The sequence below is a fragment of the Notolepis coatsorum genome (genome assembly GCF_963971535.1).
Source record: "Notolepis coatsorum genome assembly, chromosome: 10".
Lineage (NCBI taxonomy): Eukaryota > Metazoa > Chordata > Actinopteri > Aulopiformes > Paralepididae > Notolepis > Notolepis coatsorum.
In genome coordinates this window covers 101,924,186-101,946,743 of record NC_140174.1, presented here as the reverse complement: position 1 = coordinate 101,946,743, position 22,558 = coordinate 101,924,186, and the positions used below count along the sequence as shown (strand labels likewise).

The window sequence follows — 22,558 nt, the reverse complement described above, 5'->3', positions numbered from 1 at the left end:
AGTCAGTGATGCAGTGAGGCACAGTGATGCATTATAAAGTCTGATGGCTGTCGGAATGAAGGACTTCCTGTGCCGTTCAGTGCTACATTTATGGAGTGTGAGCCTAGCACTGAACATGCTCCTCCTGTCAGCCAAGTCTGTGTATAGTGGGTGGGAGGGGTTTTCCCTGATGGCCTGGAGCTTAGCAAGGCTCCTCCTCTCTGCCGCCCTCGCTAGAGAGTCCAGCTCCACCCCAACCACGCTACTGGCCTTCCTGACCAGCTTATCCAGAGCCATCTTATGTTATAACTTCTCAAATTTAAGGTGGGGGTATCGGGCTTAGCCCCTCCCTTACAGCTAGAGTTGACGTGAAACACGGAAGTTATCAAATGTCAGCGAAACGCGCACGGTCGAGTCCTGGCTCTAGGCCGAATCACAAATAGTGGTTTAAGAGAAGTTATTTATATTTTGAACGCGATTCATTGCGCACTAGTTGATTGATTTTATTTGACATACAATACACAGGTGCATACAGTATAAAAATATATCAGGATAGCGCAAGAAAGTCCTTAGACTTATTTCCATTGCGGTCCCATACAAGTAACAATACGATGTGTCAATCATATATGCAAATCGGCGATTTGTTGCAGCACTAGTATACAGTACACCCAATTCAAAATTATATCCGCATTTTCTTTCAAACTAATTTGGTCACGGATGTCTGGATTTGGTACAGATTCAGTCTCTTGGGCAGAGCTCTTTAGCAAGCTGTGATGTACAGGCTTAGAGACAGCTCTGTGTAGGAGTGTGGGTCTGGTTCTGTGGTGGAGCAGAGGGTAGATAGATCTGCTTTGTCTAGACACAGGTACGGTCATTGCATTCTGTCCACTTTTTAATTGAAAAGTAATTTCCGTGTGTCAGATCGGTTCACACTTGCTACCATGTAGCCTATCTTTTTAAAGAACCAATGATGAACCAATAATCTGTTGAATCTTCACAAATCAAGACCCGATAGTCTAGCAAAGGCATAGCCGTCAGTTCTGGGGGGGGGGGGGGGGGGGGGACGACGACGACGACATGTTTACATCGAAATCGTGACCTTAAAATTGAAACAGCACACCCCTAGTACCTAATATATTCCAGCGTTTGTGCATTATGTGTAAAACTGTTCATTCTTTCTCTCTCAGACGGATGGCCGAGTGAAAGGCAGTCTACTGTGGGTGTTGGACCACACGCGCACACTGTTCGGGAAGAGACTCATGAGGAAGTGGGTCAGCCGGCCCCTCACAGATGCAAAGTGAGTGCTAATGTTGCGTGGTCACTTCGGTTCGAGGTCTGTCGATTATTGTTATGCCCACAAATGGCACTGACAATGCGTTTGGCGGCGTGTCTCAGAATAAAGCAGACTGTGTGGGCAGAGGCCGTGAGGCACTTTATTTGAACGATAGATGTAAGGGTACAATAGAGGATGGGAGTGAGGTTAGCCTTCATGACCACTTGGAAAGAATAGAAAGAAGGAGGAAGTGGTTATAAATTGATAACCCGTCCCCGAAGTGCAGGATGGGAATTTCCGGGAATATAGAAGGGAATTTGTATAAAATAAACGATAGAAATATTATAAAATGCTCATTTTGTAATTTCTCAAGCATGCTTTGGTACATAGATGGTACTTCTAGAGACATGAGGTAACAAGAGAAATTATTTTATTATTATCTTTTTCTTTTTTTTAACAGGGGTGTTTTGGGATTTTCTGTTTGGCCTGATGAGGACACAAGAGGAAAGGTCATGGGGTCACCCAAATCTATACATTTCTTCCTCTTGGGGTCATGAATGTTCATAGCAAGTTTTGTGACTGTACAGCAAACATAGATGTATTAAATGAGATGCAAAATGTTGGCCTGATGGTACAACGCTACAGGAAAGGTCACAGGGTCACCAACATGTTTATTTCATTGGGGTAATGAATGTGTACAGTAAATTTCATGGCAATCTGGCCATTACTTGTGGAGATATGTTGCTTGCGGATATACTTAAACTCTTGGCCTAAGGTGCGGCCGGGTAGCTTGAAGCCTTTTTACAACGCTTCCGGGTTCCCGTTTTGCGCTCTGATTGGCCAGGTCATGTGACATGAGCGCCAATCGTGGGACGGCAAGTTTCTACATAAGCTTAGGCACTCTTCGAAGTTGGTTAAGGTTAGAGTTTGTCTTAGAGCGTGACGGCAAGTTCTTTCGCCGGTTAAGCTTAGGCACTCTTTCGAAGTTGGTTAAGGTTAGAGTTTGTCTTAGAGCATGGCGATAGAACGCCAGGTAGTTTGCAGGCTGTTCGACGCGGAAATGGGCAAACAAGCTATTGGGCGCACATGTCACATGACCTAGCCAATCAGAGCGCCGGAAACGCGTATGCGTTGTAAAAAGGCTACACGCGGCCGGGTAGTGCTGTGGACTAAGCACTCTCCTACCACCGCAGAGACTGTGATCGAATCCAGCTGTCAGCGGTACCTCCAGCTTGGTCAGTCGTCCCTACTAACACAATTGGCAGTGTTATCGGGTGGGAAGCCGGTGGGGTATGTGTCCTGGTTATTGTAAACTGTGACTCCTACTGGTTAGTGGTTGGTCGGGGCGCCTGTTCAGCAGGAAGGGTATCTGGGGGAAATAGCATGAACCTCTGCACGCGTTACGGCCCCCCAGTGAAACTCCTCGCTGTCGGGTGAAAAGGAGCGGCTGGCGACTCCACATGTATCGGAGGAGGTAGACCAGGAAGGGAATTGGCATAACGACTAAAATTGGGATGGATGAATAATACAGAAAGCCCAGAAATAAATAGAATAAAAAAATAAGAAAAACTCTTGTCCTGATGGAGCCAGATGAAAGGTAATGTTGTCACCAAAATCGGCAGTGTTGGCGGGTCGGTCAGGGCACCTGTTCAGCAGAGAGGGGATCCAGGGGAGATAGCATGAACCTCCACGCATGTTACGCTCTCCAAGTGAAACTCCTAGCTGTCAGGGGAAAAGAAGCGGCTGGAGCCTCCGCATGTATCGGAGGAGACATGTGGTAGTCGGTCACCTTCCCCAGACTGACAGTAGGGTAGCATTCATAATTCATAACTCATTCATAATGTAGCCTGAAGGTGATCCTCGCCTTCACTACATTCACATTTACATTTAGTCATTTAGCTGACGCTTTTATCCAAAGCGACTTACAAGTTCTGTAAGACAAGCCATCAGGAATGGCACAACTCTTATCAGCTGAGCAACAATGTTCATCAAAGTGTTGAGTGCTACAGTGTAGGTTAGTTTATTAGGACAAGTGCATGACAGTACGGTTAGTTAGGGTTAGATTTTTTATTTTATTTTTTTTATTCAGATAATGGTTGAAGAAGTGCGTCTTTAGTCGACGGCGAAAGATTGGAGGTGATTCGGCTGTCCTAACTGGGGTGGGTAGTTCATTCCACCATTGTGGGGCAAGGACTGAGAATAGGCGACTTCTCTTTGATGACCCTCCCGGAGCTTGGATAGGAGTAGGTCTGAGGCGGCCAGAAGATGCAGAGCGTAGGGGTCTTGAGGGTGTGTAGTTAGAGACCATTGACCGGAGGTAGGCGGGAGCGGTTCCCTTTGCCGCACGGTATGCTAGGTCGAGGGCCTTGAAGCGGATTCGTGCAGCAATGGGGAGCCAGTGCAGGTCCCTAAGAAGTGGGGTGACATGGGCCGACTTCGGTAAACAAATAATCATAATTGCGACTGTTTTATAGTTGGCACTTCCATTTATTAGTCAAATAAATAAGAAAAACAAATCCAATTTCCTCAAATTACTGAACATAGTAGAAGATAAAACTCAAAACCGATAGTCTGACACAAACAAAACCATCAACTATAGTCGAATACCTACATCATTTTGAATAGTCGAATAAACGGTAACAACCCTAATAACCGGTAATATAACGGAAACCCTGATGGAAATGCATGTTAACCCATTCTCCGCCATTGACGGATTAAGACGTCATTCCTTGCCATGCTTAATCTGCCAATGACGGATTACGCCGTCATCGAGATCAATATTTCAATTTCAATTTTCGTCATGGTATTCACATTTCACCCACGGAGTCATGACTGGTGCTGTAGATCTCCACTCAACTCTCCAGCACTTCAATACCGCCACCTGGTGGCCGATCGGCGAGTTGCCAAACCGGAAGTGGGGCCGGACGTGCTTGGTGTCACCCCTATTCCGTCCGCCACTCGCTATCGCTCGCGGGACTCCATCTGGACACACTGGATAATCGATCCGTTGCCATAACTCGATAAACAACATTATTTGGACGTATATAGTATTATACAACCTGGAAATGGAGCGCATAGATCAACATCCCATAATAGCAATCTTTTTGCTCCAGTATCATTCCCCATCACTACGAGGAAGCTGCGGTGAGTTTCAGCGTTTTTGATTATTATTATCCATACAAACTGCTATGATCAATATATCACCCATATGACATGAATCATTTAACGTCGGTCATTGCATTATAAACGACCCCCCCCCCCCCCTCCGGTCACCAGCAGATGATGAGTCATGACGTTTAGGACCTTGTACAATTGAAATTTTTTATCTGACGTCAATCGCTATCAAACTGCATTTGATGATCTAATATATGCATAAATGGCTATAACTCACGTTCTATGAAATACTGCAGAAAACGATCAAAACATATTCATACTCTAGACTGTATTTTTGTATGAATGTGTGAATGAAAAAGTATAACGTTCCCACATACTGAACGATAGATAATTGATGTTGAATGGGCCATAGTAATGTCAATTTAGCAATACAATTTAAAAAGTTATAGCCCTGCAAAGTAGGTGAACATCTCCATAGACAAATAGAGCTGGCAGAGGATGGTATAAGAAGGGTACAATGCCTGGCGAAGAATGGGTTAATAATCTCTTGTGAACGAGGATTGCACCTGAAGAAACAGTAGACATGTTGTTTCCCCTTGTGTCTGCAAGGTTGATACAAGCTTTAGTATGGCTGCATTTTACACAAATATACAGGAAACATACAAACAGATTGATACATGAGGCCCATTGTGTGAAAGGTCATCGTATTGTGACTTGTGTTACTTTTCTGCGTGTCTCATTTTCTCTCATCCTATCTTCAGGGGAAAAAAAGAAGAAAAAAAAACCATAAAGGTTAGGCACGAATGTGTAGAAACTCTATTCTAAAGAAAGCACCATCACACCACAAGAAGGTATGCCAGGATTTGAGCTTGTGGACCTCAGCTGGGTTTGTTGCGATCATCACAGGGCTGTTAGGAGGTCAGACCTCCCCATCTGAGTGTGCTTCACTCCATCTGTCAGCACTGGAGCCCCACGCTGGCTCTACAGGGGCGGCAGCATCACCTAAGAAAGACCCATCTGTCTCCTATACCACCCTGATGTAATTACTCTCCGAGATTAATGAGTGTCTTGGTGCAGTAGCAACACTTTGGAACTCAATTCCATCAAACTTGTGGAGAAGGAACATCCTCCCGACCTTCCCCCTGGTTCTGAATCACTCAGTGTTGTTGAATCAAGTTCCTGGGCAGGACTTATCTCTCCTCTGTTGCCAGAAAGGCTTAGTGAAGAACTGTTTTCTTTCTTTCTTTCTTTCTTTCTTTCTTTCTTTCTTTCTTTCTTTCTTTCTTTCTTTCTTTCTTTCTTTCTTTCTTTCTTTCTTTCTTTCTTTCTTTCTTTCTTTCTTTCTTTCTTTCTTTCTTTCTTTCTTTCTTTCTTTCTTTCTTTCTTTCTTTCTTTCCCCTCTCTCGCCCAGGTCCATCTCAGACAGACACGATGCAGTGTCTGAGATCTTGGAGTCAGACTTTGTCACGCTGACTTCCATCAGGTCCCTGCTGTCCCGTCTGCCTGATCTGGAGAGAGGTGTCTGTACCATATACCACAAAAAGGTACACACACACACACACACACACACACACACACACACACACACACACACACACACACACACACACACACAGGATGACCACACAGTGTGGTCATCCAACAGTGAAGTCTCTGATACGGCACCAAATATAGCCAATTGCCACATGTGCTCAGGACTAGCAGACCTACAGAGAGTTGAAATAAAGAGTTGATAATAAGACTTCGTCAGGGATGCGACAGTGTTAGCGATCTGTTGTGCATGTTTTTCCATTGGATTTATCTTATCGGGAGGGGAAACCCTTGTGAGCACAGAGGGGGAGAACATGCAAACTCCACACAGACAGGCCCGGGGAAGATACCCCACCTGGGTAACAGGCAACACAGCAACCTGGTCCCCAAGTGGGAATCGAACCCAGGACCTTCTAGCTATGAGGTGACAGTGTTAACCACTACACCACCATGCCGCCTACAACGAAGGATGTTGTTGTAGTATTATTGGTAAACAAGGATTATACAGTGCCTGGATGGGTTGATGTTTGAGACCTCCATGGAGCTGTGGACTGTAACATCAACGTGGTCCCAGGCTAGAGCACATTGTTCTGGGCTGGTGTGGGCGGCTGGTTCTGCTCCGTTCCACACACGCATACTGTGCGGCTGGTTATTAGCACAGGCAGGCGACACCAAGCTGACCTGAGCATCAGTAACACACACACGCACGCACGCACACACACACACACACACACACACACACACACACACACACACACACACACACACACACACACACACACACACACACACACACACACACACACACGAGGCCTGTTGATTAATGGTAGGGATCAGTGACCTCCATGACACTTGTCTGATTGACTGACACAATCTCATCTTCAGATCCCATCTGTGTGTGTGTGTGTGTGTGTGTGTGTGTGTGTGTGTGTGTGTGTGTGTGTGTGTGTGTGTGTGTGTGTGTGTGTGTGTGTGTGTGTGTGTGTGTGTGTGTGTGTGTGTGTGTGTGTGTGTGTGTGTGTGTGTGTGTGTGTGTGTGTGTGTGTGTGTGTGTGTGTGTGTGTGTGTGTGTGTGTGTGTGTGTGTGTGTACGTGCATGTTTGTTTAATAGAAAACGTCTGTACATGGGGTGAATCCATGACAGGATCATGCTGTCTGTTTCTGATGTTGAGCTGTGTTAAGTTCAACATTTTAACTCTGGGCTACAGAAAAGTGTTTATTTTCAATGTTTCTTCTTCTTGCTTCATCAAGAAGCTGGGCCAACACACACACACACACGCACACACACACACACACGCACACACACACGCACACACACACACACACACACACACACACACACAGCGTGTCAATGTGTCCTTGAGCAAGACACTTAACCCCTAACTGCTCCCGATGAGCAGGTTGCCACCTCGCATGGTTGCCTCTGCTGTCGGTGTGTGAATGTGTGAGTGAATGGGTGAATGTGAGGAACAAAAATTGTTAAAATATTCATACACACACACAGTCATACACCCACACACACCCACACACACACAAACACTCAGACACAATACTAATTAACAGCATTTATTGCCGTATTTCCCATCTGAATAGATGTCAGTGTGTGCAGCGATGCGTTCTTCTATGGCTCCATTTAGACGATGGTTATGAAAGGCCTCGGACCATCAGAGGAGCAGCTCGACGCACAGGGGACCATTAAAACTGACCCCCATTAACCCTTCGTGACCCCGGTCCTGTATAGTCAGCGCCAATAGGACTCGATATAATCTACATTATCCGCGTTGGGATGTCACTGCCTCATTAAAATGATCGCATCCTAAGTGATCAATGGTGTCATCAGTAACAGTAAATGGTGGTATCTACAGCCATAGCATGAATCATACCGACACATAATAGCCACCACTAACCTTTAACAACAGTGCTGTCCCTATACGTATATATAGTATATACGGTGCACTATAGAATCACTGCTGTGTTCAGTATTGCCATATTCAGGAATACATGAACACCTTCTGTTGGCAACAATTACGTTATATTTCTTCCAGGTCATAGTGCTTTAAAAGCTACAGTGAACATGCTCATCATTTCTTCTTTGTTGTGTTGGCCCAGTTGTTCTGGATGGCAGGCCGTGCCGTGCCGTGCCGTGCCGTGCCGTGCCGTGCCGTGCCGTGTTGTGTTGTGCCGTGCCGTGCCGTGCCGTGCCGTGTTGTGTTGTGCTGTGCCGTGCCGTGCCGTGCCGTGCCGTGTTGTGTTGTGTTGTGCCGTGCCGTGTTGTGTTGTGCCGTGCCGTGCCGTGCCGTGCCGTGCCGTGCCGTGCCGTGCCGTGCCGTGCCGTGTTGTGTTGTGCCATGCCGTGCCGTGCCGTGCCGTGCCGTGCCGTGTTGTGTTGTGCCGTGCCGTGCCGTGTTGTGTTGTGCCGTGCCGTGCCGTGTTGTGTTGTGCCGTGCCGTGCCGTGTTGTGTTGTGCCGTGCCGTGCCGTGTTGTGTTGTGCCGTGCCGTGCCGTGTTGTGTTGTGCCGTGCCGTGCCGTGTTGTGTTGTGGTGTTATTGTGTCTCTCCCAGTGTGTTTGCTGTAATGGATGGTTCCTCTCTAAGCTTAGCTGTCATATTCAGCATAGATGAGATTCACTGATCTAATCTCTGTGGCTTACAGCATCCCATGATAACAGAACAAACACACACATACCCACACAGACCTACACACGCACACACACGCACACACACACGCACATGCACACACATGCACACACATACACACACACACATTAAGTGAGTTAATTGCATTTCATTGAAGGCTGCAAACAGTTTATATTATTCCTGGGATATGAATAACCAAACCTTTCTCCATGATGTGCGCGGTACCCATTAGGACATGTACAGAAGCAATTCACAGTAGCTATAATTCCGCCACCTTTTCAGCTTCATCAGATAAATACTGTGTGTGTGTTTGTGTGTGTTCTTGGTTCATCACAGTGCTCCACCCAGGAGTTCTACCTCATCAGCAGCAGTCTCTCCCGTTTGGGGTTCGAGCTGCAGGCCCTGCGGCCAGCTGTCCAATCCCAGCTCAGCTCCTCGCTGCTCCGAACACTCCTATTGGATACGCCTGACCTGCTGGCTCCCGCCCACAACTTCCTCAAGGTGCTCAACGAAAAGGCTGCCAAGTGAGTCCCCCTTGTGTGTTTGTGTGTACAATGTATGTATGTATGTATGTATGTATGTATGTATGTATTAGGGATGTCCCGATCGCCTTTTTTTGCTTCCGATCCGATCCCGAGCATGTGATTTTAAATATCTATCGATCCGATCGTTTCCGATCCGATCTTTCACATTAGTAATCAATTTTGACGCATTTTTGTCAGAAACTGGCAGAGCGAGACAAGCCCAGTATAATAGTTGCCTAGTATAATAGTCCGGGGCGCGAGAGCGGAGGCTTTTGTTATTACATTCACCCTGAGAAATGTGCTTCTGCTTCATATGAGAAATATTAAAAGTTTCAATATATGTTTGCACATTAGTATACATTCAGTGTTCGACTTACGTAATGGTCCATTCTGGTCTGAAACGGCGACGATAATCCTCAGTCACGTAACGTTATCCTCCAGTTGAAAAGTGAGTCTGAAAACTTCGCCTCCAGCCTGCTGCTTCATGAGTTTTTCCTCCACGCGGAATCTCCTCCTTGCAAACATTGCAACTGGCTTGACTTTATATTTTAAAATGCTTAGTTCCAAACCTCTGACATTAAGTCTAGCTGCTCAAGTCAGTGGATATTAACCGTGTTTCGGGAGCGACGTGTTGTTGTTGTGATCAATTCAATGTGGTCGCGTGTAGCGTGTAGCGTCTAAATTAAAGGGAATGTTTGTTGCAACGGTGAAAATTAAAGGGGAATGTGTTTGTTGTGGATAATTATTCTGCTCTGTGTGACAATAAATACATTAATGATGATATATTATATGTAATTTAAAACCAAAACTAAGGCCTCCGTATGAGTTTAAGACGTGGACATGGTCATGTTTGTTGAATAAAATTTTTCTTTTTTTGACTGCCGATTTTTATTATTATTTTTTCCCGATCCCCGATCCTCTGAAAAGCACGTGATCGACGCCGATTCCGATCACGTGATCGGATCGGGACATCCCTAGTATGTATGTATGTATGTGTGTGTGTGTGTGTGTGTGTGTGTGTGTGTGTGTGTGTGTGTGTGTGTGTGTGTATGAATGTATATGTATGTACTGTATGTTAGGGATGGACGTGAGCAATTGGGACTAGGCACAGAGATTAGGGTCTTGTTGAGCAATCTTAAAAAAAAGATTTACTTGATATGAAAGTACAGGTTATTACCTTCAAAATAAGCCAACACTTCTGGCAGATACTTTTCAATCTATGTCTTATGAACCATGATGCCACAAATCCTATTTCAGAGCCATAGGGCCTCAAAAGAACTGGAGCCATTCTCTTAACTATGCATAATACACTACTTTACCCAGAAATCAGTGCTACTGTAACCCCCCCCCCCACAATTAACACCTTCCAGTCTGAGGGCAGCCATTCTGGCTTTGTTATTCAATGTGCCAATGAGAGAGAGAGAGAGTACAAAATAGAGCTGGCTCATGTTATAACATATTAAACAAATTGACCTGTATTAACAATAGCTCAGATAAATCATACCATAAAAGAGTAAAAACGGGGGGGGGGGGTGACCCTCGTTGATGCATCCGTTATAACCGCTTGCCCTGCCCGATTAGTTAGACCCCGCCCGCACGGCGCAGCTCGGCCCAGACACCAAGCCACATCGTTTCAAATGGAGTGCAATAGCGGCCGCAAGGCGTTAGGTGGCGGTATTGGACATTTGCGATCTCAGACCCATTCAGGACAGCCTGCACAGGCTGCCCGATGAATTATCAATGGAAATAGCGAATAAAAGAAATAACGATCCAGAAGCGGGTTAATCAGTGATTGGCACTCAACGGTCGGGCGCCAGAAATTTGTACATCCACCAAAAGTGATTTTTGCCACTGAAACAGGAATCTCGCTCTGAAATCTCGCTCTGAAATCTCATCCTAAAATCCCACAAGGTGTGAGTTGTTCCAGGAAGACAACACTGGAAGCTGTGGAGCATGAGAGCAGAAGGAGGATTCTATGGATAGTACTATACGCTAATGTTATCGTGAAAAGTTGGTTGTGTTGGGATACAGCCCACTTAGCGTTACCTACAGTATAGCCATTTTCAGAAATGCACTCCGGACAATGTGCTGAGAATTTGGTGTGGGCATTGCCTGGAGTTGCCTTTTCGGACATGTAGCACACATCATGCAATTCTCTGTCAGATGTGTTCGGACATATGGATATCAAATTTATTTACAATTCCAAAAATTATATATTTTTTTCTTTCTAGACTTGTTACAGTCAAATGGGAAATGCAATCAAATCTATGCATGTATTGAATCGAGAATACATTTTAAATTGAATTGTGAATGTGACCCCAAGAATCAAAATAGAATTGAATAGTGAGATTCCTAGAATCGTGCACCCTTACTGCCTATAGTGCAGGTGGGGAGATAACAGCGGAGAGACTGAAACCTCAATAGTCATTCTTATTCATTCTCTCGTGGTGGGCTTACCTCCTGTGAATGAAATGTTTATCAATGAAATGAATGTCTTCTTGCTGGTGTTGTGGTGTTGCAGGTCTGGGGATAAGAAGGAGCTGTTCTCGGACTTATCCAGCTTCCCCGTGCTGAGAGAGAGGAGAGAGGAGATCCAGACCGTCCTCACAGAGATACAAGACCACCGCAGGGATGTCCGACACACACTCAGGATCCCCACGCTGGACTACACCACTGTCTCTGGACAGGAGGTGTGTGTGTGTGTGTGTGTGTGTGTGTGTGTGTGTGTGTGTGTGTGTGTGTGTGTGTGTGTGTGTGTGTGTGTGTGTGTGTGTGTGTGTGTGTGTGTGTGTGTGTGTGTGTGTGTGTGTGTGTGTGTGTGTGTGTGTGTGTGTGTGTGTGTGTGTGTGTGTGTGTGTGTGTGTGTGTGTGTGTGTGTGTGTTCTGTATTTGTTTGTGTCAAAGAGTGAGAGACAGGTAGGCGGAGATTGATAGGCTAATTTAGGCCTGGGTCTGACTCACAGCCATCATCTGAATTAAGTGTGGATGTGTGTGTGAGAGAGAGTGCGTAGGTGATGTTTTAATCAGAGTGACACATTGTCTGTCTACGGTGGCCCTATTTATCAACACCTCTTCCCCTTTTCCTCCCTCTCTTCCTCTTTTCCCTCATTCCTCTTCCTCTCCTCTCCTCTCCTCCTCTCATTCCTCTGTCCTCTCCTCTTCCCCCCCTCTGTTCTCCCCTCATCCCTCTCCTCTCCTCTCCTCTTATTCCTCTACCCTCTCCACTTCCCTCCTCTGTTCTCCTCTCCTCTCATTCATCTGCCCTCTCTTCCCTCTGTCCTCCCCTCAACCCTCTTCTTCTTTCTCTTCCTCTCTCTCTCCTCCTCTTCCCTCATATCTCTGCCCTCCCTCTCTCCTAGTTTTTGATTGAGGTGAAGAACTCCAAGTCTTCCATTGTTCCATCTGACTGGGTCAAAATCAGCAGGTAAGCTCAGAGAGGACACCGTTGGGGTTGAGAGACACACACACACACACACACACACACACACACACACACACACACATACACAATACACATACACATACACATACACATGGCCGCCTAGTTATAGTTGAAAGTGGGGGTGCAAGATTTTTTTTTTTTTTTTTTTTTTTTTTTTTTGACAGGCAAGGTGTGGTTTGGAGGGGGTCCGGCACGACCCCCTCCATGGCAGACTTTTTTTTAAATTTAATGAACCTGTACGTGCAATTTCCTGCAATATAGAGCCACCACTAGACCCCTGGCCCTTCTATCCTCTTTGTTTTACTGTGTCCTACCAGTTTTTATTACTTTCATTGCTTTATTATGTTTTTAATCCTATATCTTGCACCATACTGTTTGTTTTTGTTGCTTTCATTGCTTTGCTATGTTTTTTTTCTTTCTTTTTTTTTTTTTATATTTTTTTTTTTGCACAAATCTCTCCAACATTCCAAACATCTCTTTCCACATCATCATATTCAATTTCCAGGATTTGCCTTTTTCTTTTTTGTAAGAACATACAAAACATGTAAAGGACTCATACAAATACATTAATAACTGACATGGAAAATAAAAAAAGACTTACGAAAAAAGAAACATACTATACTATACATTATGCATATACATTCCTGATATATATACCTTGCATGTAGACCGAACTACCTTCGAGCAGGTATGTGCTGCATCCTCTATCGGGATGCCACCCTTCTCCATATTGCATGTGAGAGAAAGCGCCCCAGACATATGCAGTTGTGCATGATAACATGCATGCACGCATGTCTCCGACACATGTATGTGGGTACGTGTATCACGTAAGCATGTGTACATGCCTCATATGTGTGTGTGTGCATCTTCCTGGTATGTGACTGTACTCCTATCTCTTGTGTGTGTTTCGTATCCATGTGTGCCTCTGCCCCCTATGTGAGTGTATATCTCAGATGTGTATATATATGTGCGTCTCAGCTACGTATGTGTGTGTCTCCTATATACATGTGTATCCCCCTTATGTGTCAGTGAAAGCTTATATTTCAACTATGTGTATATGTAGGTATGTGTATGCCTATTTCCTATAAATGAGTATGTGCATGTATGTGTGCCCCTGACGTGTATACCTTATCCTTGTGTATATGAGTGTGTGTAAACCTATTATGTACACATATGAATATGTGTATCCTAGATGCTATGTTTTTTTTTTTTCTTTCTTTTAATCTTATACCTTGCCTCACACTAATTTGTTTTTATCAACTTGCTTGTGAAGCACTTTGGTGTCAGCTGCCGCTGCCTGGAAATGTGCTATACAAATAAAACTGACTTGACTTGACTTGACTTCAATCTTGACCAATAAAGCTGCTCTTTTCACTATAAAACTCAGTTTATATTGCAGTATGATAGCCAATTACTATAATAATAATATATTAATATATATATATATACTGTATATACACTGTATATTGATTTTTCGCTCATTAATTTTTATTAAATCAATCTCCTTTCAAATAGGCCAAGTTTTAATAAGAAAGAGAAAAAAGATATATTTCCATTACCTGTAAATATTGTGTCTCTTTCTCTCCTTCTCTGCCTCCTCCCTGAGTCTGCAGTGCACAATCATGACATCGATCTCAAAAAAAAAAAAAAAAAAAAAAAAAAAAAATGGAGGCCCCTCGTCACTATAGGCCCACAGGCCGCGGCCGTCGTTAATCCGGCCCTGCTCGTCTGCCATATAGATAGCGTTAACGTTTGCAAATAAAGTCAACGTCATCCAGCTCACACCACATATCTAGATAACGTTAGCTAGCGGCTAGCACTAAAGCTAACGCCAACCAGAGAGGGAAACGTTATTATTTATTCGAGGAAACCGTATGACCAGATCGCAATTCGGGACCGTGAAACACTTTTATTGTATTGCGTGGTAGAACCGTAGAAGTTCTACTACCACTCAATAGTAACTTATGTCTAACATAATCCTTTTATTTGAACAACTTACTGGAAAAGCCTGCCTGCCTGCCTGCCACCAATATTATGACACACTCTGTGCGCTTTGATAGTCACTCAGCCTACCTGCAGCCAGACTGCAGCGCTGTGAGCCAAGGTCTACGCGCTGGAGATGGGAGGCACTGGATCAAACCATAATGGGGCAGGGGGGGGGGGTTCGCAATCTTTGGAAACTTAAAAACTTGTTATTAAGTGTCATTGCGTATTATTAATTTGATTGAAATTACGTAGTTATGATTAGATAATATTTATATATTGGGGGGGGGATATATCAATGATCAAAAAGTGAGGGAGCAAAGAGACAAGCTTGCTCCCCCAAGTTCAATACTGGTAGAGCACCCGCTTCGCCTGCTCAATTACGTAGGCGCCTATGCACATACACATACACATACACACACAGACACGGGTTTGTTTGACAGGCGTCCCCTCTGCCCTACCCCTGTTTTATAGCATTCGATTTCTTGCAAGAAATACAATAACACAGATAAGAAATAGAACCATAGGTTATATTTCAATTAGACTGAGCAGCTTCATTGATCACATGATGATAAAACCTCCTCAGGTCTTGGTTAAATCTGAAACCGGCATCCAACGTCAACGCTGTCTGAGGCCGCAGCATACTTTGTGCTTAAGCTAAATGAAACTAGAGTTTGTGAGGAATCTAAAGATACTAAGGCATGCCACTGGCAGCTTACTGGGACAGAGGCTAAATATCGCTCCAAAGTTAAACTTTCTTTCACCTCAATCTAGTCCGCGAATATAAGATGGCTAAACATTTCCAGGTGTAATTTTCAACAAAAACATTGTATATTCGGGCCAATACAGCATTTGTGTAACGGTATTTCTTGATAGAGAAATATAGAGTGTATACTGTATTTCTGTATCTATATCTTCCCCTATCCCTCCTTCTCTCTCTCTGTCTTCCTCTATCCCTCCTTCCCTCTCTCTCTGCCTTCCTCTATCCCTCATTCCTCTCTCTGTCTTCCTCTATCCCTCCTTCCCTCTCTCTGTCTTCCTCTATCCCTCCTTCCCTCGCTCTGTCTTCCTCTATCCCTCCTTCCCTCTCTCTGTCTTCCTCTATCCCTCCTTCCTGTCTCTTCTATCCCTCCTTCCCTCTCTCTGTCTTCCTCTATCCCTCCTTCCTGTCTCTTCTATCCCTCCTTCTCTCTCTCTGTCTTCCTCTATCCCTCCTTCCCTCTCTCTCTGCCTTCCTCTATCCCTCATTCCCTCGCTCTGTCTTCCTCTATCCCTCATTCCCTCTCTCTGTCTTCCTCTATCCCTCCTTCCCTCTCTCTGTCTTCCTCTATCCCTCCTTCCTTCTCTCTGCCTTCCTCTATCCCTCATTCCTCTCTCTGTCTTCCTCTATCCCTCCTTCCCTCTCTCTGTCTTCCTCTATCCCTCCTTCCCTCTCTCTGTCTTCCTCTATCCCTCCTTCCCTCTCTCTGTCTTCCTCTATCCCTCCTTCCCTCTCTCTGTCTTCCTCTATCCCTCCTTCCCTCTCTCTGTCTTCCTCTATCACTCCTTCCTCTCTCTGTCTTCCCCTATCCCTCCTTCCCTCTCTCTGTCTTCCTCTATCCCTCCTTCCCTCTCTCTGTCTTCCTCTATCCCTCCTTCCCTCTCTCTGTCTTCCTCTATCCCTCCTTCCCTCTCTCTGTCTTCCTCTATCCCTCCTTCCCTCTCTCTGTCTTCCCCTATCCCTCCTTCCCTCTCTCTGTCTTCCTCTATCCCTCCTTCCCTCTCTCTGTCTTCCTCTATCCCTCCTTCCCTCTCTCTGTCTTCCTCTATCCCTCCTTCCTCGCTCTGTATTCCTCTATCCCTCCTTCCCTCTCTCTGCCTTCCTCTATCCCTCCTTCCCTCTCTCTGTTTGCCTCTATCCCTCCTTCCTCTCTCTCTGTCTTCCTCTATCCCTCCTTCCCTCTCTCTGTCTTCCTCTATCCCTCCTTCCCTCTCTGTCTTCCTCTATCCCTCCTTCCCTCTCTCTGTCTTCCTCTATCCCTCCTTCCTCTCTCTCTGTCTTCCTCTATCCCTCCTTCCCTCTCTCTGTCTTCCTCTATCCCTCCTTCCCTCTCTGTCTTCCTCTATCCCTCCTTCCCTCTCTCTGTCTTCCTCTATCCCTCCTTCCCTCTCTCTGTCTTCCTCTATCCCTCCTTCCCTCTCTCTGTTTGCCTCTATCCCTCCTTCCTCTCTCTCTGTTTGCCTCTATCCCTCCTTCCCTCTCTCTGTCTTCCTCTATCCCTCCTTCCCTCTCTCTGTTTGCCTCTATCCCTCCTTCCCTCTCTCTGTCTTCCTCTATCCCTCCTTCCCTCTCTGTCTTCCTCTATCCCTCCTTCCCTCTCTCTGTCTTCCTCTATCCCTCCTTCCCTCTCTGTCTTCCTCTATCCCTCCTTCCTGTCTCCTCTATCCCTCCTTCCCTCTCTCTGTCTTCCTCTATCCCTCCTTCCTCTCTCTGTCTTCCTCTATCCCTCCTTCCCTCTCTCTGTCTTCCTCTATCCCTCCTTCCTCTCTCTCTGTCTTCCTCTATCCCTCCTTCCCTCTCTCTGTCTTCCTCTATCCCTCTTTCCTCTCTCTGTATTCCTCTATCCCTCCTTCCTCTCTCTCTGTCTTCCTCTATCACTCCTTCCCTCTCTCTGTCTTCCTCTATCCCTCCTTCCCTCTCTCTGTCTTCCTCTATCCCTCCTTCCCTCTCTCTGTCTTCCTCTATCCCTCCTTCCCTCTCTCTGTCTTCCTCTATCCCTCCTTCCCTCTCTCTGTCTTCCTCTATCCCTCCTTCCCTCTCTCTGTCTTCCTCTATCCCTCCTTCCCTCTCTCTGTCTTCCTCTATCCCTCCTTCCCTCTCTGTCTTCCTCTATCCCTCCTTCCTCGCTCTGTATTCCTCTATCCCTCCTTCCCTCTCTCTGTCTTCCTCTATCCCTCTTTCCTCTCTCTGTATTCCTCTATCCCTCCTTCCTCTCTTTCTGTCTTCCTCTATCACTCCTTCCCTCTCTCTGTCTTCCTCTATCCCTCCTTCCCTCTCTCTGTCTTCCTCTATCCCTCCTTCCCTCTCTCTGTCTTCCTCTATCCCTCCTTCCCTCTCTCTGTCTTCCTCTATCCCTCCTTCCTCTCTCTCTGTCTTCCTCTATCACTCCTTCCCTCTCTCTGTCTTCCTCTATCCCTCCTTCCCTCTCTCTGTCTTCCTCTATCCCTCCTTCCCTCTCTCTGTCTTCCTCTATCCCTCCTTCCCTCTCTCTGTCTTCCTCTATCCCTCCTTCCCTCTCTCTGTTTGCCTCTATCCCTCCTTCCCTCTCTCTGTCTTCCTCTATCCCTCCTTCCTCGCTCTGTATTCCTCTATCCCTCCTTCCCTCTCTCTGTCTTCCTCTATCCCTCCTTCCCTCTCTCTGTTTGCCTCTATCCCTCCTTCCTCTCTCTCTGTCTTCCTCTATCCCTCCTTCCCTCTCTCTGTCTGCCTCTATCCCTCCTTCCCTCTCTGTCTTCCTCTATCCCTCCTTCCCTCTCTCTGTATTCCTCTATCCCTCTTTCCCTCTCTCTGTCTTCCCCTATCCCTCCTTCCTCTCTCTCTGTCTTCCTCTATCCCTCCTTCCCTCTCTCTGTCTTCCCCTATCCCTCCTTCCCTCTCTCTGTTTGCCTCTATCCCTCCTTCCTCTCTCTCTGTTTTCCTCTATCCCTCCTTCCATCTCTGTCTTCCTCTATCCCTCCTTCCCTCTCTCTGTCTTCCTCTATCCCTCCTTCCCTCTCCTGTCTCCTCTATCCCTCCTTCCCTCTCTCTGTCTTCCTCTATCCCTCCTTCCTCTCTCTGTCTTCCTCTATCCCTCCTTCCCTCTCTCTGTCTTCCTCTATCCCTCCTTCCTCTCTCTCTGTCTTCCTCTATCCCTCCTTCCTCTCTCTCTGTCTTCCTCTATCCCTCCTTCCTCTCTCTCTGTCTTCCTCTATCCCTCCTTCCCTCTCTCTGTCTTCCTCTATCCCTCCTTCCTCTCTCTCTGTCTTCCTCTATCCCTCCTTCCCTCTCCTGTCTCCTCTCCTCCAGTACGAAGGCTGTGGGCAGGTACCACTCTCCGGTCCTGGTGGAGAAGTACAGGAGGCTGCTGCAGCTAAGAGAACAGCTCCTGCTGGACTGCCAGAGAGAGTGGACCAACTTCCTAGAGTATGGAAAACATGCATTCAGACACACGCAACGGCCACACACACACACACACACACACACAGTCACACACACACACACACACACACACACACACACACACACACACACACACACACACACACACACACACGCACACACCCTCTTTTCATTAAACTAGTTGCTACATTAATTACAGAGCTAAATCTATTCGACAATCAAGTTAAAGTATTTCGCTCAAAGCACTCTTGTGTTCAGCTGGGTTTTAGAGAAAAGCATAGCACGATCTTGGCCACTACTGTAGTTATAAATTATAGTATAGTATCCACCCTTGACAAAAGAAAACATCAAGCTGCCCTGTTTGTAGATCTGTCAAAGGCATTTGACACATGGTTGACCATTCTCTTCTGCTCGCCAACGAAAAATGTTCAATATATGCCTTCCCTAATTAATGCTCACAGTGCTCTCTCTCTCTCTCTCTCTCTCTCTCTCTCTCTCTCTCTCTCTCTCTCTCTCTCTCTCTCTCTCTCTCTCTCTCTCTCTCTCTCTGTCTCTGTCTCTGTCTCTGTCTCTGTCTCTGTCTCTCTCTCTCTGTCTCTGTCTCTGTCTCTCTCTTTCCAGTCAGTTTGGGGAGCACTATCACACCATGAAAAGGGCTATTAGTCACCTAGCAACCATGGACTGCCTTTTCTCATTGGCCGAGGTGGCTAAGCAGGGGAACTATTGCAGGTGATGTCTTCTCGTGATGAACATATTGCAGTATGTGTGTGTATGTGTGTGTGTGTGTGTGTGTGCGCGCCTGTGCCTGTATGTGTGTGTGCCTGTTCCTGTATGTGTGTGTGTGTGTGTGTGTGCGCGCGCGCCTGTGCCTGTATGTATGTGTCTGTGCCTGTTCCTGTTCCTGTGTGTCTGCCTGTTCCTGTGTGCCTGTTCTTGTGTGTGTGTGTGTGTGTGCGTGTGTGTGTCCTGCGTGGTGTTCTATAGTCTGAAACAGCCTGTGAGGAGGAGTGAACTGGGCTCAGCATGTTGGTTACAACACCAACATCTCTCCCACCCCCACTACAGCCTCTCTCCCTCCCTCTCCTCCCCCTCTATCTCTCTATCCCTCCCTCTCTCTCTATATATATATATTCCTCTACCCATCCCCTCAATCCCTGGCACTTTCTCTATCCCTCTATCCATCTTTCACCACAACCATAATCTCTCTCTTTCCTCCATGTGGTTATTCGTCATTGCTGTCCTCTCTGTCTTCATCTGGTGTCTCCTGCCCCTCGCTGTTATCCACTAGCTCAGTCTTTAGTACCAGATCCACAACAATATGATCAATTTGATCTGATATATTGTGATCCAGCTGAGAGAGAGAAGGAAAGAAAACATTTTTATAAAAAAAAGAAGAGCTGAAACAGAGCTGCCAATTTGTTTTACAAACGTATTGCACACTCTGTACTGTATCTTGCCTTACCTGCATTACTGCACAGAGGTATGGGGTAACACATACAAAACAACCATAAATACATTGACTATCCTACAAAAAAGAGCAATAAGAGTAATAAACGATGCAGGATATCAGGACCACACACACACACTGTTTCTACAATCACACATTTTGAAGTTCATTGATATGGTAAACTTTAAAACTCTGCAAGTTATGTACAAAGCAAGATAATCAATAATAATAATCAATTACCGGTAAATGTAAGAAGCACATTTCTGGATAAAGAGGGGGGATACAACCTCAGAGGACCATTGAACTTCAAAAAACCTGTGATGAAAACCAACCTGAAAATAATGTGTATCTCCTCTTACAGAGCCACCCTGTGGAATGGGCTAGACTCTGCTTCTCAAACTTTTTCTGTCAGGCCCCCCTTTGGCGGACCAAAATATTTTGCCCCCCCCCCCCTCGCCCCAACAAAATAGTAATTAAATGGGCCATGTTTAAATTGATTGAAATAACACCAATATCGTGACCTTTCAAATTGACAACACCTTCGCTCGCGAGAGCCACCTTGCCTCGCTGTGAAACAGAATGGTCAGCTCCCATCTCCTCACACAGCGCAGAGAACAGGCGCGCTTTCAGGGGTCGGGTTTTGATGAAATTTACCATGTTTATAACTTCTGTCAAAACCTCATTCAGCTCAGGGCTAAGCTGTCTTGACGCTAGCGTCTCTCTGTGAATTTACAGTGCATCCATTGCGTGTTTGGCGAGACCCCCTTGATGAGCGCCTGTAGCCCCCTCCTTTTCCCTGCCATGGCCTGCGCACCGTCAGAGCAAAAGCCCACACAGTTCTCCCATTTCAGTCCATGTTCTGTCAGGTAACTGTCAATAATTTTGAAGAGCTCATCAGCTGTCGCTCTGTTTTTGACATATTTGCAAAACAGCAGATCTTCACTCAGTGACTGGGAATTTACAAAGCGAACATAGGAAATAAGCAAACAGTCTTTATTGCTGTCAGTCTTTGACAAGGCAACACGCATGTCATCCTCAAGGCTCAACTTGGCCCTATATTTCGTTTTCAGAGCTGTCATGGATGAAAAGCCAGCTTCACACAGATATGTGGTGCTGAATGGTATCAACACCTTAACTGCTGCATCATGAGATACTTGGTACTCAGCACCACACTCTGAAACTAGCTCTCCAGGTGGTATCAGATGAGATTTAAATGAGTTCTTCCAAGAGTTTGGATGGAGATGTGTCAGGAAGCTTTGTCTCAATGTTGTCTGTAAAGTTTTTTTTTATCCAGAATAACTTGGTGATCCTTTTCTGTGTTTTATTAAATAATGATTTTCAGATTGAGAAATGGTCAAACGTATCAAAATATGGTATTTTCATGGAGAACAGTGCAGCTGCAACAGATAGCACTTTAGTGATAATTTTCTGTAATCCAAAAAAAAATATCAATTTATTTAATTTTTATTTAATTTTTAAATCTCAAGGCCCCCCCTGTCATGCCTCTGCGCCCCCCCTGGGGGGCGCGCCCCACACTTTGAGAAACACTGCCCTAACCCAACATTCACATTTTTGGCAGTTGTTAGAATGTTCAACACATTTGTACCACATGCACAAACCTGCTTGATTATTGCCCCAAATAACATGCAAGTTGGACAAAGTGGGTATGTCTGGAAAGAAGAGGCTTGTGGGTACCTATAAAACCAATGTTCACTCTGATATATTCATGTGAACGGCCAAGGGACCTTTTGGAAGATGAGCATGGCAGTTTTTTCTAGGCGAAAATTGAACATCATTTTTAATCATTGCCTGTTAAAACACCCTTCCCAACAGTTGGGCTTAATGACAATGATACCAATGGAAAGCTTAGCTTCTCTAGTTTACAGGGATACCAATACCTTTGTGTTCGCTCAAATATTGAGCACGCTATGGACCAAGATATTTATTAATGGGCAGAACCTTGATGGCGGCCATCTTGAAATCCATCATAATGACGTGGCCCCTACCCCAAAATGAAAGCTATGATGATGAGGAACACGTGGGAAAAATGTTGTGCTTTTGTCCGGCGCATCCACATCCTTCTCAAATCTGGTGCTAAGCCACCGCACTATGTGGCTTGGAACCTTCAATAGACCAGTAGTAGATGATCGCAATGTTCTAGGAGGCACATGGTTGACTAGAGAATTTGCAATGTAGCTTGGTCCTGTTTCATTTAGTGCTTTGTATATAAGGAGGAGGACCTTGAAATCAATTCTAAATGTTACCGGAAGCCAGTGTAGGTTAGCTAATACAGGACTGATGTGGTCTCTCCTCTTGGTTCTAGTTAGTAGCCTAGCTGCCGAGTTTTGAATGAGTTGGAGTCGTTCTGTGTTTTTTTTTGGGAGGCCAGTGAGGAGTGCATTACAGTCAAGTCGGCTTGAGATAAAGGCATGGATCCGTTTTTCAGCGTCTTTTTGATTTATAAACGGCCGTACCTTAGCTATGTTTCTAA

At 45.6% G+C, this 22,558-nt stretch overlaps 1 protein-coding gene across 1 annotated transcript in view; it reads left to right on the top strand.

The window, feature by feature from the left end:
- Positions 1–22,558, top strand: part of msh3 (mutS homolog 3 (E. coli)) — a 202,776-nt gene that overhangs the window by 68,578 nt on the left and 111,640 nt on the right. The window contains exons 12-18 of the mRNA XM_084323124.1: positions 1,167–1,276; positions 5,778–5,910; positions 8,870–9,057; positions 11,579–11,747; positions 12,417–12,481; positions 18,528–18,644; positions 19,242–19,349. Coding sequence (XP_084179250.1) covers positions 1,167–1,276; positions 5,778–5,910; positions 8,870–9,057; positions 11,579–11,747; positions 12,417–12,481; positions 18,528–18,644; positions 19,242–19,349 — 890 coding nt within the window. The remainder of the gene's footprint in view (positions 1–1,166; positions 1,277–5,777; positions 5,911–8,869; positions 9,058–11,578; positions 11,748–12,416; positions 12,482–18,527; positions 18,645–19,241; positions 19,350–22,558) is intronic.